We start from the raw sequence: 12,557 nt of genomic DNA on the forward strand, positions 1-12,557 counted from the left end.
CCTATTTGCAGTGAACTCAGTCTTCTGGAGTATTATTAGCGAGTATTATAATAAACCCTACTGAATTTTATATATGGACCTGCTGACAAAATTGTAAAGTTGAAGGTAGAGAAATATCACGGAATTCCTAGTTTTTTACAATAAGCTTGTTTTTTTCTTAATGTTGCCTCATCCAAAAAGATGTACTCCTATACTCTGATCTCTGAGTTAGTCACTGAAAACGAGAATTCTGCCATCCTAAGTATCAGTGTAATTGAAGATATAAAGAAAAAATAGTTATACTTTTCTGTAGTAAAATCTGTCTACTAAGCTAACACTTTGTGCTGATGTATAATTTCTCTTGCCACACAGATAAGCAGAACTGGACCTGAAAACATTGACACAGAAATGAAAATATTTATAACAAGTCAAAGGAATGTCCTTGGGAGATTGGGACATATCCCTGGCTTTAATCTGAATTAGCTGCTTGTAGCTCACTGACACCCCTGATTCCCACACATAGTTCTCACATGCATTCTGTTCATCTGGATTTGTAAGTGGGCTGTCCTTATATTACTACTATTCTCCTGTGTTGGGCTTTCTCATGTGCCTGACAGCATGCCCTTCTCACTACATGAGGGCTATTCCAGCCGTAATTAGGTCAATAATAGGCTATTTCAGAAGAAGGAAAATACACACATTCAGCAATAGCTTAATTTGTGTTATGTTAGTCTTTAAGGCTCATGTGGGCGCCTTTTCAAAACAATGATTATAAAGGCACAAAATCTGGAGATTTTGGTGGTAAGGTATTTGTAAAGTGTTCTCATTATTTAGGGAGGTAGCATTCCAGTCAAAAAAAATTGTGGGGTTGGGGCTGGGGCTAGGGCTCTGTAGCAGAGCGCTTGCCTGGCATGCGTGAAGCACTGGGTTCAATTCTCAGCACCGTATGAAAATTATGGAATAAAATAAAAGCATTCTGTTCGTTTACAACTACAAAAAAAAATTTTTTTTGTTCTCACCATTGATTTATTTTTATTGATAGGCTTGGTCTTATAATTCAGGAGAGGGCTGTGTAAAGTGGTACACAGCAAATCAGCAAGGCTCTAAGCAACTTCAGCCAGATCCTGTTGCTAAATAAAATATTTAAAAGGGATGGGGCTGGGGTTGGGGCTATAGCTCAGTGGCAGAGTGCTTGCCTAGCATGTGTGAGGCTCTGGGTTTGAATTTCTAGCACTACATAAAAAAACCTAAGCAAATAAAGGTATGCTATCTATCTACAACTATAAAAAATAAATAAATAAGGGGGCTGGGATGTGGCTCGATGTTTAAGTGCCCCTGGGTTCAATCCCTAGTACTAAAAGGGAAAACATCTTAGTCTCAGAGATGGGAAAATGTGATATACTATCTCAAGCATTTTTATAAATTAGCTGTAAGCAAGCAGCAGTATAAAGACAGTTGAGTGACCAAGTGATTAAGTAATACCAGCACAGTTTAAAACAAAAAAGTTTCATATAATGGCTGTGCCCCACTTTCTTGCATTATCAATTAATTTTTAAATATCTAGTACTAGTATGCAGTGGTTTAAAAAATGCTACAGAGAAAAGTCTCATTCTACCAAACGCTAGTAGCATGTGTTAAAGTTAATGTGCTATATATTGGATATTTTGGGTATAGTGTTTTTTCTTTTCTTCTCAGAAACGATAGATAATTCCCAAGGAGCTTACCAAGAGGCATTTGATATAAGCAAGAAAGAGATGCAACCCACACATCCAATCCGCCTGGGGCTGGCTCTTAACTTTTCTGTATTTTACTATGAGATCCTTAATAACCCAGAGCTTGCCTGCACACTGGCTAAAACGGTAAGATGTTTTCCAGGAAATGTCCTCTTTTTCTAAGGTTGTTTTAGATATCAAGTTTGTTAATTTCAGCTGGGCACATGCCAGCCCGTAATCCCAGTGGCTCACGAGAGACAGGAGGATCGTGAGTTCAAAACCAGCCTCAGCAACGGCAAGGCACTTAGCAACTCATTGGGACCCTGTCTCTAAATAAAATACAAAATAGGGCTGGGGATGTGGCTCAGTGGTTGAGTGCCCCTGAGTTCAATCCCTGGTACCACCACCTGCCCCTGCCCCCCAAAAAAAGTTAATTTCTAGGTATTTCACTTGGATGGATAGGAAGGATTTCTTCAGTATTTATGTGGATATATTCCTTTTTATTACATCTTGTCCACATGTCCCTAGCCCTGAACACCATAATCTCTTCTAACAGTGATTATAGCAGTAATCTGGCTAAAGAGCATGGACAGAGTAGTCAAAGAAGTGTGAATTACTTTAGACAGGAAACAAGGTTTGGGAAGTATTGCCTGCCAGGGCAAGAGGCTTTTCCAAATAAATAGTAGTTCTTGTAGGTTATATTAATCATTGTTACCGTACTGTGTGTCCTATTAAAGAACCAAGAAATGCTTAGTGTTTAAGACATAGCTTTTTAAGTTTCAGATTATATGCACGAGTTCTTAAACTGTGAATCTCAGGAAATGATGCCATTGAGTTTGTTGTTAACTGATAGTAGAATATAACATTGATGTTCGCATATATTATAAAAATGGTAAACTAACCAGTTTCTATCAATCGCTTACCATGGATATTAATATTTATCAGGCTTTTGATGAGGCCATTGCAGAACTTGATACACTGAATGAAGACTCATATAAGGACAGCACCCTCATCATGCAGTTGCTTAGAGACAACTTAACAGTGAGTTATTCACTCTTTTATTTCCTTTCAGGAACAAAAGTAGTTTATTCTCTCAGAAAATGGACAGTTAATACATAAGTAGAATTCGTAGGCAGGTTTCCCTAGTGAATAGGCATTTTATCAGACATTCCTGAGAAGGTACTAAGAACAAAGGAATTTGGTATTAACATAATGCTAGTCTGTGGGTTGAAGGTGTTGATTATGTTAGCATAGGGTTATATAGTTGTAGTATCCTGTTTAATTATTTATTTGTGGTGCTAAGGATCAAACCATGGGCCTTGTGCATGTGAGCTATAACCCCAGCACATAGTATTCCCTTTATTTGGGTAAATTTGCAATAGCTTATTAGGGACTATATAGTTGTAGAAGCTTTCCTAAGATCCAGTGAAACACCGTGTTCTATTAAAAGGCATGGTGGCACACACTTATAATCCTTGGAGGCTGAGGCAGGGGGATTGCAAGTTCAAGGCCAGCCTCAGCAACTTACTTAGACTCTGCCTGTCTCGAAAACAAAAAGGGGGATGTAGCTCAGTAGTGGAACACTCCAAGTTTCAATCCCTGTACTAAAAAATTACCCATTTTTTTTGAAATGATTATAATCAGTATTAGTTAACAAGTTTTCACTTCATCTTTTTATCCTAAAACTAGAAAGATCCTTAGAAAATAGTACTTTGTGATCTTTTTTTCCCCCTGTTGGTTTTTTTGGTTGGTTTGTTTCACATAACTTGGCATAGAACTCAGGACTTTGCACACGATAGACATTTGCTAGTAAGGCTCTTAAGCAACTTAACAAGATCCTGCCTGAAAAAAATCAAAAGGGCTGGGATATGACATGGTGGTTAAGCACCCTGTGTTCAGTCTCCAGTCCTCCACCCCCACCTCCCCAAAAAAGAAAAATTACACTTTGATGTAGCAGTAGGACTTGACAGATTGTCTGATCTGGAAATAGTAACCTAATATAACTTTTTTTTTTTTAATTTTTTTCTAGTTATGGACATCAGACAGTGCAGGAGAAGAATGTGATGCAGCAGAAGGGGCTGAAAACTAAATGCAAACAGGGTGTCATCCTTCTTCCCTCAAGAAACCTTTTTACACATCTCCATTCCTTATTCCACTTGGATTTCCTATAGCAAAGAAACCCATTCATGTGTATGGAATCAACTGTTTATAGTCTTTTCACACTGCAGCTTTGGGAAAACTCCATTCCTTGATTTGTGTTTGTCTTGGCCTTCCTGGTGTGCAGTTACTGCTGTAGAAAAGTATTAATAGCTTCATTTCATATAAACATAAGTAATTCCAAACACTTAGTAGAGGACTGAAAATGTATCTGATATTTAAGTAATCTGAACCAGTTCTACAAGTGACTGTGTTTTGTATTACTGTGAAGATAAGAAAATGTAGTTAATTGCAATTTTAAAGAGTGTTCTACATGACTTCTTACTTTCTACATTCCCTTCTTTATTCTTCTTTGAGGGTTTCCTTTCAGTAAGCAACCTTTCTATACTCTTACTGTATTCCTTTTTAGTGGGAATCCAGAAGTATTAGATGGAATGGGAGAGCACTTGACATTTCCTGGCTTGGGGGGGGGTTCACAAATTGAAATGCCTCCTATATCCCATGTTGTGGAGGTCATGTCCATCTGTGATCACAGGGAGTTTCCTTATTCACTCATCATTTGCTGCTGTTTAAGTTGACAACTTCCCTTCCCAATAAAAATTCACTTACACCTCCTGCCTTTGTAGTTCTGGTATTCACTTTACTATGTAATAGAAGTAGCATGTTGCTGCCAGAATACAAGCATTGCTTTTGGCAAATTAAAAGTGCATGTCATTTCTTAATACACTAGAAAGGGGAAATAAAAGTACACAAGTCCAAGTCTAAAACTTTAGTACTTTTCCATGCAGATTTGTGCACATGTGAGAGGGTGTCCAGTTTGTCTTGTGATTGTTCTTTAGAGAGTTGGACCACTATTGTGTGTTTCTAATCATTGACTGTAGTCCCAAAAAAGCCTTGTGAAAATGTTATGCCCTATGTAACAGCAGAGTAACATAAAATAAAATTACATTTTATAAAACCATTTACTATGACTTTGTAACAATTGCATTACCCATATTTTAAGGGACAGGTGAATTTACTACTTTCTGAAGTTGATTGATACTTCCCTTTAATCTCATGTAAAATGTAGTAGTGATACCCATATTTCTGCATTGTGGTACACTTGTCTGGGGGTTCCTGGAAATGTGTAAAATTGGACTACAATTTCTTAGTGTTTTACCATAAATCAGTCTCATGGTCCTTCTCTTCCTCAGATGTAAATGATATCTGGCTAAGTGTTATGGAATAAAGTGGACATTTTAAAACTAGAAAAGCTAATTATTTGATTGTGAGTACCTTGGATGGTGTTAGAATTGTGCTTCAGATATTTTAAGAGGTAAAGAGTACCTTGTTTAGTTTTTCAGAAATATTTTTGTAAACTTTGATTACTAACCTTGTCTTTATTGGTTTGAGAACTGACATTTTTAAGTCAGAAAATAATCTAAAAAGTTAATACTGTAGAATTTGTCCTTTATTTCCTAAAATTTGATTATGAAGTGAGACTTTATTTACACTTTTTTTTTTTTTTTTTTTTTGTGAGGGGAAATGAAAGGCAGAATTCAACAGCATTTGGGTAGTACCCATTTAAGTGTGGTTGGGTTGGAAGAATAGCTTGGTGGTAGGGCATTTGCTCAGCATCCAAAAGGCCATGGGTATGATTCCCAGCATCTCAAAAAAAGGTTAATAGTACTTGGTTTCCCCCCAATTTAAGTCAGTATGATGTTACTACTTTTAAATAAGAAGATGGGAAGAACACTTAGGAGTTGGGAGACTGTCCTAAACACAAAGTGGCAAGTGAAGTGGTGAGTAAAGCACTAGGCGGTGACTTGCCAAGCAGCTCCTTCTTGCTGTAGGACTATTTTAAAACTGGCCTGTCTCTGGTTTCTCCTTGGTCCCTCTGCCTTGTGGGCCTCCTTTGCACTAGAAAAAGAGTATACCTATATACTACCACCAAGAACTCTGTAGGAAGAGGACACCTTTCCTCAGGGGAAAGAGATAAGTAATCTGGAGTGAGGTCCCCCGTAGTAACCACTGATATATTTTTTTTTTAACTTTTAATTTGTTATAACCATATGATCTTTCTTACTGTTTCTCTAGTTTTACCTTTTTCAGAACAACAAATAGTGGAATAACAAGATATTTATCATTTTCGGAGTGACTGTTTTCATTTATTAATATGCATTTAAGAATCCTTTAGCCAAGTGCAGAAGTGTATACCTGTAATCCCAGGGCTCGGGAGGTTGGAGCAGGAGGATTGAAAGTTCAAGACCAGCCTCAGCAATTTAGTGAGGCCCTGGGCAACTTGGTGAGACCCTTAATCAGTAAAGATCTGTCTTTTTTTTTTTTTTTTTTTTGTAGTGAGAAATATTAGAAAGGCCGTTAAAAATGTGTAAGAATTCTCTAGGCAGGATAGTGTCCACCCATGATCCCAGAGACTCAGGAAGCTGAGGCAAGAGAATTGCAAGTTCAAGACAAGCCTCAACAACCTAGCAAGACCCTATCTCAAAAATAATACAGACTACAGATGTAGCTCGGTGGTGACACACCCCCTGGGTTCAATCCTCAGAACAAAAAATGAAAAGAATTCTAATTGAAGTATAAAATTTGGAGAAGATGAGAATTTTAGTTGCTTATCTTAAAATTGCCTGGTTTCTAAGGAGTTGAGCCATTTTTTCCAAACTACTAGAAGGGCCTCTTATAGGCACATTTTCCCCCCAAAATTTCTTGTTCTGATTGTATGTATCATTTGAGATACAAACAAATTGGGGGGACACTGGGGACTGAACCCAAGGGCACTTAACCACTGAGTTACATCCCCAGCCATTTATTTTCTATTCCGAGACAGATCTTTCTGAGTTACTGATTCTGACCTCAAACTTATCCTCCAGCCTCAGCTTCCCAGGTCACTGGGATTATAGACTGTACTGTTGTTTTCATCTCTTCTGGTATATTTCTAAACTAATACTTCATTCTGTGATGTAGCAAGGTTTTCATTTTCAACTCAGAAGGCAGTTATTTTGTGTGTTCTGCCATGTGTGTCGTCTTCCCATGAGTAACGTGCATTTGAGCAACTCTGTCTTCTCTGGAATTAATATTATTTGCTAAAGGAGAATTTGTAGGTATTATGTGTATTACTATTGAGCATATTACAATTAAATGTAAGCTATTTACTGCAATAACCATTTTTGTTCTATTCAGTAGGTGCTTAAGAAGGTAGTCCTGAAGGTGTGAAGATAGATAAAATCCAGTTTGGAAGAAACTTACATTTACTATTTAACCACTTTAAAATCACCATGACTTCAGAGTACTAATGCTAGATAATAAGTACCCAGGGGGAAAACCTGGAGACTGCCCTACCTCAAGATTATAGCACCTTGAACATGTATGTAAATGGTCCAGCCCTTTTATTTTAGGTGTAGGGAACCAACATTGATTGAATTCATTCTGGTGCCTGGTTGTGTATATTCATACTTAATCCTCTAAAGAGCCCTCAACTGGTAGTAGTATGTCTCATCAAAAATAATAAATTTGTACAATGTGTGTGTGTGTGAGAGAGAGAAGGGACAAGCCTAGAGATTGAATTTGACACCACATCAAGTTTTTATGTCACTATTTCCTGTGTGGTGCCTTAACTTCCTTATTAAGGCATAAAATTTGATTATTTATCCTTTGTTTTTCATTTCTATCATTTGGAGGTGGTTTTTGTCTTTTTTCCTTTGTCAGTTTTTTTCCTTCGGGGAAATCTCAAAAGAAACTCAAGAGGGCTGGGGATGTGGCTCAAGCAGTAGCGCGCTCGCCTGGCATGCATGCGACCCGGGTTCGATCCTCAGCACCACATACCAACAAAGATGTTGTGTCTGCCGAGAACTGAAAAATAAATATTAAAAATTCTCTCTCTCCTCTCTCACTCTCTCTTTTAAAAAAAAAAAAGAAACTCAAGAGAATATTAGTACATGTGGGTCCTGACTCTTCCAATTATGAAAGCAAGTCCAAGGAGACCAACATACTTTCCTAAGGTCCCAGCAACTAGGTAATGTTCCACCTGAAAACTTACAAGAGTACCAGAAGCAAATGACTCAAAAGTCAGTTCTCCACTGGCTAAGTTGAAAGAATTTTTCAATGAAAGTTATTTTACTTTGTGTTACTTAGATTTGAAAGATGAAGTCTTCAGTTCAAATTTCTCTGGTTGGTTGTTTTGTCACTCATGGAGCTGTATTTTGGAGAACCTTTTAAGCAGAAGATAAGTATGTTGGCTTAGTGGTGTGTAATACACTGAATCTGATAATTATGATTTGATGTCAAGATAATACTTCAGCTTCCTAGGCAGAGTACCACGAACTGGGTGCTTTAAAACAATGGAAATATATTGTCTTAGAGGTGGGGAGACCAGAAGTCTCAAGGTGTCAGTAGGGCCTTGTTGCCTCTGGAATTTGTAGGGAATCCTTGTCTTTCCGTAACTGCTGGTGGATTGCTGGCAATTCCTGGTATTTTTTGGTGTGCAGCTGCCTAACTCCATTCTCTGATTTGTCATCAAAGATGTTCTCACAGGGGCTGGGGCTGTAGCTCAGTGGTAGAGTACCTGCCTCGCACATGTGAGACACTGGGTTCCATCCTCAGCATCATATAAAATTAAAGATATTGTGTCCATCTACAACTAAAGAAAATTTTAAGAAAAGATGTTCTCCCAGTATGTTCCTGTCTTCCTCACGTGTTTGTATTCTCACTAGAGTACAGTGGGACACACAAACACTTAAATTTGGACAACATAAATGTGCTTGAAACCTCAGGTGCCTTTCTGGCCTCAGTTTCTTTTCTGGTGTTTTTTAAGGGTGTAAGCTCTAATGATTTTCAGAAAATCATGAAATAATTTATTGGCCAGTGTAATTCATTGAACTTGTATTGTGTGCTCTACTTCAAAGGCCTTTGTGTACATGCTCAGTTCTTCAGGGTGCTGAAGGGTATGTTGGCCAGCGTTCTATACCAAGCTTCCACAATAGGCTACCTCTGCAATCTTGGGGTGGCGTCCTCATTCCTTAATAGGCACTCTTTTCAAGCATCTTCACAGCTTTGTTAAATACATTGGATGCCTGTTGGTTGTCAGTGACGTACTAGGTATATGAACTTTCAGCTTCACTGCCATAGCTGTGGCCTTAATCTTTCAGTGTTCTCAGGTACACAACCTATCCCCACCTGTGAGCCAGGTATAGAGTTGTGGATATATACATATATAAAGTGAAATACTCCAGTGGGAAAGAAGTGAGTAGCAGGACAGCCTAATTTTGGAGCTGGAAAGTTCTGATAAAGTGGAACTGATCTTGTGGATAAGAAAAGCAACCACACTGAGCAGGCCTATTGCCCTAGTTTTTTCAAGGACATAGACACAAAAAGAAAATGACAGTGTAACTTGGGAATGCAAAGTTAAAATTAAGCAATGATTTTGCTGCTAATTAGCATTTTCTGATGGAATACAGTGGGGAAAAGTCATTCTGTGAAATAAGTGAAGGAAAATCAGGACCCAGAGAACCAGTACCAAGAGGAAATGCATATTTCTTTTTGGTCAAGAGTTTATTATTGCTGGCCAGGTGCAGTGGCACATTCTTGTAATCCCAGCAATTTAGGAAGCTGAGGTAGGAGGATGGCCAGTTCGAGGCCAGACAGCCTCAGTAATTTAGCAAGACCCTGTCTCAGTAAAAAATAAAAAGGACAGGTGACATAGTTTGGTGGTCGGGCATCCAAGGGTTTAATCCCTAGTACCACTACCAAAAAAAGTTAACTTGTCACCTTAAGGATTTGCTGACACCTCTTTTCCCCCAACCTACACATACACCCCAAGTTTTTGATTCAGTAAGTCTAAGGTAGGACCCAAATTATCTAAATTTGAATTTCTGGGCTTCAGCCCAATCACTCGTTAAAATCTGTGCCTTCTTCATACTCAGAGAGGGCCTTTTGCTACCTGAAACTACATGGAGCACAATCGCTCATGTTAACTAGGTTGGTCCTTTAGTTATTGCCCATGTTTAATGTTTTTTATTAAAGTAAAACTCGTTTTATTACAACCCTGACCAGGTAGATTTCATGCTGTGTGAGATGCCAAGGATCTTACAAGATCCTTGAGTTAAAAGAATTGTGGTTTTTTTGTTTTTGTACTGGGGATAGAAATCAGGACACACTTAATCACTGAGTCACATCCCTGGCCACAGTTTCCCTAAGTTGCTTAGGACCTTGCTAAATTGCTGAAGCTAGCTACGAACTTGCAATCCTCCTGCCTCAGCCTCCTGAGTTGCTGGAATTACAGGCATTTGCCATTGCACCTGGCAAAAAGAATCAATTCTTAAGGTCTTTGGAATGATGGCTGAGGATCTAGCTGGTCCATATCCATTGATATGTGGTCAGAGTTCTGTGTTCAGTATTAATTCAAGATAAGTGTTGAGATTGGCCTAAAGTTTGAGGTGGGGAGTAGGCATGTATCCCAACAATAGGCAGGAGGCCCAGAGCCACAGTTCGGACATCATGCAGGCTAATAGCTTTGAAGGTCATGTGAGTCAAACAAGGGGCACAGTAGTGCTATTGCAAGTTAGAGAATTGGATTCACTCTCTATTCCTATTCACCGGTCTCTCTGGTTTCTAAATTGCTGATATAAGGCAACATAAAATAGAAACAAACCTCCATTTTTTTAAGAGATGAAAGAAATAATATTTAGGTGTTTTTGTATTGTGTTGACATGTTTTGTTTGCTTTTAAAAGGTTCAGGGTGGGCTGGAGATGTAGCTCAGTTGGTAGAGAGCTTGCCTTGCATACACAAGGCCCTGGGTTCAATTCCCAGCACCACACAAGAAAGAAAAGGTTCAGGGCTATGGGAAAAGATCAGCTGAAAACTATTTGAGGCCAAAATACAAGTGCTTCTTATAGGGTGACAGAGGGTCTGAAGTTCAAGTTCTTTAAAAAAAGAGAAGCAACATTCAAGTCTTTATTGGCCACCTAGGATACTTCAAATCCTGTCTGGTAAGGAAGGATTTGAAGACAGAGAGCTGGCCTTCTCAAATATATAGTCTGGGGAAAAGAATAAATACATAAAATAACTACATACAGAAACAGTGCCTGTGACACAATAACAACTAAGATTCACCCAGCAAATGAAAGTGCAATATATATAGAGAAATGTCAGAGTTTAGGAACAGAAAAAGAGTAGCCTAGAGAAATGTGGGAAGAACTAGGGTAACCCAAATATTATAGTATTTTTTTTTAAATCACCTGCTAATAAGGAGAGTTCCCTGAAGTTATACTTTTTTTGGCACTGGGAATTGAACCTAGAGCACTTTACCAGTGAGCCACATTCCCAGCCCTTTGTATTTTTGAGATAGAGCCTACCTAAGTTGCTTAGGGCCTCACTAAATTGCTGAGACTGGCCTTGAACTTATGATCCTCCTGCCTCAGCCTCCCATACCACAGGGATTACTACATGCCTGGCTCACATACATTTTTTTTTTTTTAAAGAGAGAGAGAGAGAAAATTTTATTTATTTTTTAGATTTTTCGGTGGACACAACTCTTTGTTTGTATGTGGTGCTGAGGATCGAACCTGGGCCGCACGCATGCCAGGCAAGCGCACTACCACTTGAGCCACATCTCCAGCCCTCATATACATTTTTAATGGTTTAGAATCAGGATTCAAGCACAGGTTGTTTTTACTTGTGTTGGAGCATCTTGCTCTTTCTTTGGGTGGGGCATTGTGTTGTGGCAGAAGCCAGATTCCTTTAGAAGGAATCTGGCTTCCTCCTGGTTTTGGTTAGATAGTTCTTCTCTCCCCCAGGCCTCCTGTAAGTTAGCTTGAGGTGCTTTATTAGATTCCAGGTCAGCTTTTCTGCTAAGAAGTCTTTGTGGATTGCACTACACTATTGTTTCATACTATAGCACACCAGGTCATGCTGCATGCCTTGATAAATGTCTACGCTGACCTTACCTTCTCTTTCTGCCTAGCACATTCCCAATTTATCCTTCAAAGTTTTGTTTCCTTAAAGAACATTTAGCATTATGCTAGCTGGTCATACTTATATTCAGTATTGCCACCAAGATGCAAGCCATCTAGTCACCAGATAATTTAATGTCCTGAGAGAAGAGAAAGCATAGGGCCTGGGATTGTGGCTCAGTGGTAGAGTGCTTGCCTAGCATGCACGAGGCACTGGGTTCAATCCTCAGCACCACATAAATGTAAAATACAAATGTTGTGTTCACCTAAAACTTAAGAATAAATATTAAAAAAAAAAAAGAAAAAAAAAAGAAGAGAAAGCATAGAAGTAAAAAGAGTATTATAGCACACAGAGGAGAGCCACACAGCCCAGGGCAGTCAGACTCATGAGGGTTTCCTGGAAATGTTGCTTGAGGTGAGTGTTAAAAGGGAAGTAAAATTTGCTCAAAGAAGTGAGCAGGAAGGAGAATTTTCAAATAAAGGCATGGAGAGGGAATGACTAGCTGTTGAATGTTGTGTGAGGAGGGGGAGGGGATTATGGGGGCAGAGCAAGTTGTTGTGGAGAGTCCTGTTGGCAGGCAAAACATCTGGAAATGTACCTCGTGAATGAGGCAAAGCCAGGAAAGGAATCTAACCAGAGTGTGAAAAACTCATTTGGATGCCTGGAGGAAACTCACTAGAGGCAAGAAAACTACTATAGGACTAGTGGCTGAGAGAAGGATGCTGACCCATCTGGGACACTCCCGCCTCCCTCCTTGCAGAAAC

General features: G+C 38.9%; 1 protein-coding gene across 1 annotated transcript in view; it reads left to right on the forward strand.

The window, feature by feature from the left end:
• Positions 1–4,463, forward strand: part of Ywhaq (tyrosine 3-monooxygenase/tryptophan 5-monooxygenase activation protein theta) — a 32,150-nt gene extending 27,687 nt beyond the window's left edge. Inside the window, exons 4-6 of the mRNA XM_078029703.1 lie at positions 1,675–1,838; positions 2,637–2,732; positions 3,721–4,463. Of these exons, the coding sequence (XP_077885829.1) occupies positions 1,675–1,838; positions 2,637–2,732; positions 3,721–3,780 (320 nt within the window). The 3' untranslated portion in view covers positions 3,781–4,463. The remainder of the gene's footprint in view (positions 1–1,674; positions 1,839–2,636; positions 2,733–3,720) is intronic.
• The last annotated feature ends 8,094 nt before the right edge of the window (positions 4,464–12,557 follow it).

The sequence above is a fragment of the Ictidomys tridecemlineatus genome, chromosome 12, assembly GCF_052094955.1.
Source record: "Ictidomys tridecemlineatus isolate mIctTri1 chromosome 12, mIctTri1.hap1, whole genome shotgun sequence".
In the NCBI taxonomy this organism is placed as follows: Eukaryota; Metazoa; Chordata; class Mammalia; order Rodentia; family Sciuridae; genus Ictidomys; species Ictidomys tridecemlineatus.